The sequence below is a fragment of the Pan troglodytes genome, chromosome 12, assembly GCF_028858775.2.
Source record: "Pan troglodytes isolate AG18354 chromosome 12, NHGRI_mPanTro3-v2.0_pri, whole genome shotgun sequence".
Classification (NCBI taxonomy): domain Eukaryota; kingdom Metazoa; phylum Chordata; class Mammalia; order Primates; family Hominidae; genus Pan; species Pan troglodytes.
Genome location: NC_072410.2, coordinates 49,489,060 through 49,495,151, shown reverse-complemented (window position 1 = coordinate 49,495,151; position 6,092 = coordinate 49,489,060). Strand labels below are relative to the sequence as shown.

Below are 6,092 nucleotides of genomic sequence, written 5' to 3'. Positions count from 1 at the left end.
ATTTTAGCTTTATATGCACTTGTCCAACAGGGAGACAAGAGCATCCTGGGGTGAGCTCCACTAGAGTGGCCTGTCTGGAAGTTTCACTGTGGTTGCATTCTTTGTTCCAGAAGTGGCTGGACAACACGCAGTTGCTTTCTTCTGGTATCATCTTATTTAGCACTGGCCTAGCCAGACACTGCTCTCGGGGTTTCTCTGGTTTGAGTAAATGGGTTACATTACCTTGTCTGCCCCTTCTATCTCCATATTCTTTTGGTTTAGTCTTTTGTTCCCTCTTACTCAAGACTGTGAGAAGGGTGTTTTAGGGAGGCCTTATGCTCTCTAAACTCTAGTGATCCCTTGGAAGTCTACTAAGGAGACGACTGAAAGCACCCACCTAGTCTTTTCAGTTCAGCCCCCAGTGATCTTGGTCCTTCTGCTTTCTTGTGACCAATGGGAGTTTGGAATGGCTGGCACAGATGAGCTGGAAATCCAGCAGTGTCTAACATCCTCCTGATTTACACTGGTCCTGATAGCTGGCCTGCACCCTGCTGTAGTTGGTCGTTGTTAAAAGCTGGAGGTAAATGATGATGTCATTGTCAGCCATTGAGACTTGCTAGCTAAAACTGGGAAGTGATTTTTTAAAAAAATTCTCTGAACCCAGCCACTCCTGGTTAGATGGACTCTAAAGCACAGAGGGTGGCAGGCAGGTCCAGGCTTTGGAGTGTGGCATTCCTCCTAACTTGATGGTCTTTAGGTAGACTAATTTTTCTGAGCCTCTGCTATTCTACCCGTATGGCAGGGTAAGAGTAGCTGGCTGAAAGAGTAGTGAGACTTAAATGTTTATTTTACTTTATGTTAGAGACACAGTTTAAGCCTAAAAACACTTATTCTTTTTTCTGATTTTAAATATTTCAGGACCTGAGGAATCAAGTCAGGGGCACAAGGACATTTTGTAAAATGAGGAAGTCAAGGCCAGACCATGATGGCAACCTGGTCTCCCGCAGTCAAAGCCTGATTGGCTGGCCAGAGCCTCCTGAGTAGGCAGTCAAGCCAGGGAGGGGCTGGGCAGTGCCTGCTGCCCTGTTGTACTGGTTTTGTCCTTGAAGGTAGTCCCTCCTAGCTGAGAGTCAGAAATGATGTATCTCAAGGCGTTTCCTCTGGATACACACACTGAAAGCAGGGTTGAGCGGTGGCAGGACAGTCACCCTAGGTGGCTTTTCTGCAGTCCTGAGGCAAGTTTTTGTTGTTTCTGAGACAGGGCCTCACTCAGTTACCTAAGCTGGAGTGTGCAGTGGTGTGATCTCAGCTCACTGTAACCTCCACTTCCCTGGCTCGATATCCTCCCACCTCAGCCTCCCAAGGAGCTGGCAATACAGGCACATGCCGAGCAATTTTTCAGTTTTTCTTGCAGAGACAGGGTTTCACTATGTTGCCCAGACTAGTCTCGAATTCCTGGGCTCAAGTGATTCTCCCGCCCCAGCCTCCCAAAGTGCTAGGATTACAGATATGAGCAACTGTGCCCGCTGGCAAGTCTTGTTATACTTCATTCCCCTGGGTTACCTGCCTCTCTGCACTTGAGCTGCAGAAAGACCATGATAACACAGATGATAAGTGTGGCCACATACCATTTACTTCTCTGGGGCAGATAGACCAGTTTCACCATCTTTTTTATTGGATACAGAGCCATAAATTCTCTGATGCCCATGTGAGTCCTTTTAAATACATACACTCAGGTACATTCAGCAAAGGGCATCTTACGGGTGACATGGAGCAAAGTGCTGGGATGGCGATGCCTGGGTGGGGCAGAGAAGTGTGGCCAGGGAAGGCCCCCTGGGGGCTGGAGGTACAGGCACCACTTCAGAAACAAAAATAAAACCAAAAATTGCTCTCCACCCCTCTGCCTGTGCTTGGGGCTGGGGAAGCTACCCTCTCACACTTAGGCCCATTATAGCCTAGCTGTGTAGGAAGGTAGGGCCTAAGGGCCAGTTATGGAGGTTGCCCACCAGTGGTGCCCACTAGAACCAAGCCTGCTGGCATCAGCCACAAAGCAAGCCTGGGTCACCTCAGGCCTCTGCCCTGGATACAAGACCCTTGTCAGGGCAGAGCTGAGGCTGGCAAGCCCAAGGCCAAGCCTCCCTTGGGCCATGCTGGCAGTGGCAGAGGAGGCTTGGCCTCACGGTGGGGAGCCTGCCTGATTGTCAGGGCAGCCTTGGGACTGGCTGAGGTCCCAAGGGGTTGGGGAGGGAGTCGTTGCCTTAGCTGGCCCTGGTATTCTGATCTTTACCCAATCCTAAACCTTATCCTCAGGCAAGGGCTGCAGATGAACACACTTGTTCAGGAATACATACATACACACAATACACAGCAATATATACAGAAATGCAGGCTGGGCACAAGGCTGGGTGAGAAAGCATGGCCACTGGGTTGGAGAGAAGGGCCAGGCCCCCAGGGGAAGGAAGTTACACTCATCAGGGACTGACAGGCTGGGACAGGTCCCATGGGTTCGAGTTAACTTCTCTGGGCACTTGGGCCATACACCCACTCACCATCTCCTGTTTTTACCCCAAGTCCAACAGGAACTGGGACTTTGGCACCAATAGTCATTCTGGGAAGGCCTCCTTCAACTTAGCGCCTTAGAGGGATTGGGGCCCAGGTGACTCCCCACTGGTGGCCCCAAAGATAGGAGACCAGGAGTGGGGAAATAGGCAGGACCCAAAGGCAAGGGATGGAGCCAAACCTTGGAGTAGCAGGCCTTGGGAAGGAGGACTTTTTTTTTTTGTTTTTCTCTTTTGAGGCAATTCCTGAGGGGCTGGCTCAGACTCGAGTGTCACAGAACCAAGAAAACAGGAGCTGCCTTGATCCTTAGGTGGTCTCTCCTGGCTGGGGAAAGGCCGTGGTGCTGGGCTGGGCAGGCCACCCACTCTTTATTCCTGCAGGGATGCATATAAGTGCACCTTCATTTCCTGCCGGTGCTGTGGGGAAGCAGCCTGAATAAAGCATGAAGTACTTAAGCCAAGTACACCAACCTCCCAGGTAGGTACTGGGGCCAGACTGGATGGCAGGGGGTGGTAGGAACACCAAGTGGCCACCCCCACTGGGCCTCTACACATACCTGGGGCCCCTGGAGCAGGGCTGCTTGCTCTCAGATATTCCTTTCTTGCATCTTACTGGGTATGAGATGTGGAGGGATCCCGTTTGGGTGGGTAAAGATGGATGAAGTGCTTCTAGGGATAGCCAGGCCCTCTGTCCCTGTTCCCATCCTCAGCCCTAGCTGTATGGTCACCAAAAAAAATCCATGCATAGAGCCTCCCAGCAAGCAAAACCTCCCTACTCAGCAGCAGGGCTCATCCCCGAGGAGAGAACAAAAGAAGAGCGTCAAGGGGCTGGTGGGGCAGGGGCTGCAAAGCTGCCAGTGCTTGGGCATGCATGAAGGCTAGGGGGCACAAGTCTGTCAGCCCCAGGGTGCGTGTGCAATGGGATACTCTGACCTCTCATTCTTGCTGCAAAGGATTGGGCCTGCTCACACACATCCTTCACACACAGCCAGAACAGGGTGGAGGACTGAGGGGCTTTCCTGGAAATAGCCAAACCCATGGGAAGTGGAGGTCCCCCCAGGCAGAAGGGTATCTTGTTCACCCCTCTGCCTCTAGTGCAGGTGGTGCTCAGTACTGTTGCACTAATGAATGAATGAGTGAGTGAAACTACAACTAGCATCTGTCCTTTCAGCACCACCTTTCTCCCACCCTAGCTCACTACCCATACACCCCAACCTCCTTTCTAGGGCTAATGCTAGGCATTCTAGTGTGTACCACCCAGAGAGAAGTTGCCTAGAGCCTTGTATTCAGGGATGGAAGGTCCCTGGGGCAGAGAAAATCCTTCAGTTGGGCAGGCTCAAGCCAAGCAGAGCATCCCTTTGTGCTTTGTCCAGGAGATAGGGAAGGCAGCACCTCTGGTTCTGGGGTCACAGGGAGCAGGAGCTACAGGGTGCAGTTGGCAAGGCAGGACCAAGAAATCCAAGGCAGCCAGGCCCTTAGTGGACCTCCACCTCCCTTCCAGGCCTCTGGAGGAGAGGAAAGAAAGCTGTGCTGCTTTTTCCTGACCCCTGAGGACAGGGCTGGTGCAGGGAGAAGCCAATGGAGCCAGCTGCTCTGGGGTAGGAGGCAAGCGGTGCCACACACAGCCAAGGCTTTGTGCAGGACTGGGCAGGGAGTTGCCAGCATGACACCCTTGGTATTTTAGGTTTTCAAAGGGCAGGGACAGAACGAGCCACAGGAGGAAAAGTCAGCAATGATAGCAAAAGCTGGGACAGAGCTAGGGAGTGACGCCATGGGAGCTGGGTGTGCTGCTGCGCCCATGGGATCCCAGCTCTGGAGGACTCTTTACAAGGTAACCTGGGGGTGGGTCTTCATGTCCAAGCCAGGTTGTGTAAGGAAGTTGGGTCCCTGGGAAGGACTGGGTAACGAGGGGACCCCATCCCCCGCCAGGACCAGCAGCCTAATGGCTAGGGCTGGGAGCTGATCCTATCTAGGAGAGAAAGAAACCCTAAGATAGATCTAGTTTAGATGTTCGAAAGAACTTTCCAAATGAAAGTTGGCAGGACCCCCGGCCTCTGAGCCACTATGGGAGTTCTGAGAGGAGGAACTGGGGAGACCTCAGCCTTTGGAGCCTTGGTTCTGAGACCTGATCCTTTGGGGATTGCAAAGGCCAGTGAAAAGTGAATCCTGTGGCTTCTAAGCCAAGTGGCTCCAGCTCAGGTCCAGCACTTCCCCTAGGCAGAAGACCCCAATGCAGCCCTCAGTCCACGGGGCCCGTGGAGACCGAGGAAGGGGGAGTGAGTCTATTGAGGATGCTCTTCCTCTTCCTTGGCCCCATGGGTCTGGCTCCCTGCCAAGGCCACATCTTCAAGCAAGCTAAATTAGACAAGGAAGCAAAGCAAGCCACCCTCCTCCTGGCTTCCTCCACGGCCTCAGCACAGAGGGCGGCCCTGTGCCTCCCTCCCAGACAGCCTTGGTGACCCAAAGGCCATCGGGTTCCTGCCCAAGCACCTGATTAGAAGGAAATTCCTTAAGGACAGGAACTACTTCTCACTGTGACAGGGCTGCCTGGGGCTGGGACCTTGACCCTCTGGAGGGTCCCTCAGGAACGAATGTAGGTATAGAAACGTGCGCCTTTCAGCTTTGAATTTAGCTCTGGTGTGCGGTGGGGTATGAGGTTGGGAGGAGGGGTCCTGTCTTACAGCAATAAATAAGTTTTCTCCCCCTGGCAATCCCCCACCTTGGAAGGGTGGTCTCATCCTGGGGAGAAGTTCTGGGTGACTGTTTCCTTTCCAAACCCACCCCCACTACCCCACTGTACTGCTGCCCCCAGCTTTTGGCTGACCACGTGCCCAGGCCCCTGGGTCTGGCTGTGGTACCCCCAGGAAATGTGGATCCACAGCCTGGGCAGGCTGTCTGAAGGGGTGCCCCCAGAAGGCTGCAGCAAGGTTGAGGAGAAGAGCCCTCCTTGCCAAGTCTGAGCTGCCTTGTGGAGCCCCCATTGGCTTGGGGCCCCAGATGCTCCTGACCAGGAGGCTGGGCCTCAGGAAGGAGAGGCCAGCCAGAAGAGCTGAGGAGCCACTGGGTGGTTATTGCAGATCCTCCAGGTGATGACACCAGGCGCTGGTGGTGACAGCTCCTCACTGGCTGTGCCAGAGGCTACTCCAGCCGGGGTAGGGTGGGGGTCGGAGGGCAGCTTCTGTCCAAGCCCCTGTACTGGGGAGGCAGTGCCCTGGGTCAGGCCTGTTGCTCTGCTGCTCCAGGAGGAGGACAGGAGACTTGACAGTCCCCCTCCAGAAGCCAGGGATAACACTCGGCCTCCAAAGGTCTAGTCCAAACCAGGGTCCCTCTGAGGTCCAAAGAGAGTGCCCTGGTGTGGGGCTGGCAGGGGCCCTGCCGCCCCCTACCCGGGTTAGCAGCCGCCTTCCACCTTGATGTGCAGAATCTTAGAGAAGCCGGGCCTCCGTCGCAGAGCCTGCGGACCGAACTCTGGGTTAGTTCTCCCTCCGTGCCAGGCAGGTCTCCCTCCTGCCACACTCACCCAGGTCACCAGCCCCAGTCTAGGGATGCCACTTG

At 54.3% G+C, this 6,092-nt stretch overlaps 1 protein-coding gene across 2 annotated transcripts in view; it reads right to left on the bottom strand.

Moving 5' to 3' along the window:
* Window positions 1–1,630: 1,630 nt before the first annotated feature.
* Window positions 1,631–6,092, bottom strand: part of FBXO41 (F-box protein 41) — a 29,757-nt gene continuing 25,295 nt past the window's right edge. For both annotated transcript variants that reach the window (XM_063789012.1, XM_016948779.4), the window contains one exon: window positions 1,631–5,991. In XM_063789012.1, coding sequence (XP_063645082.1) covers window positions 5,929–5,991 — 63 coding nt within the window. In that variant the 3' untranslated portion in view covers window positions 1,631–5,928. The remainder of the gene's footprint in view (window positions 5,992–6,092) is intronic.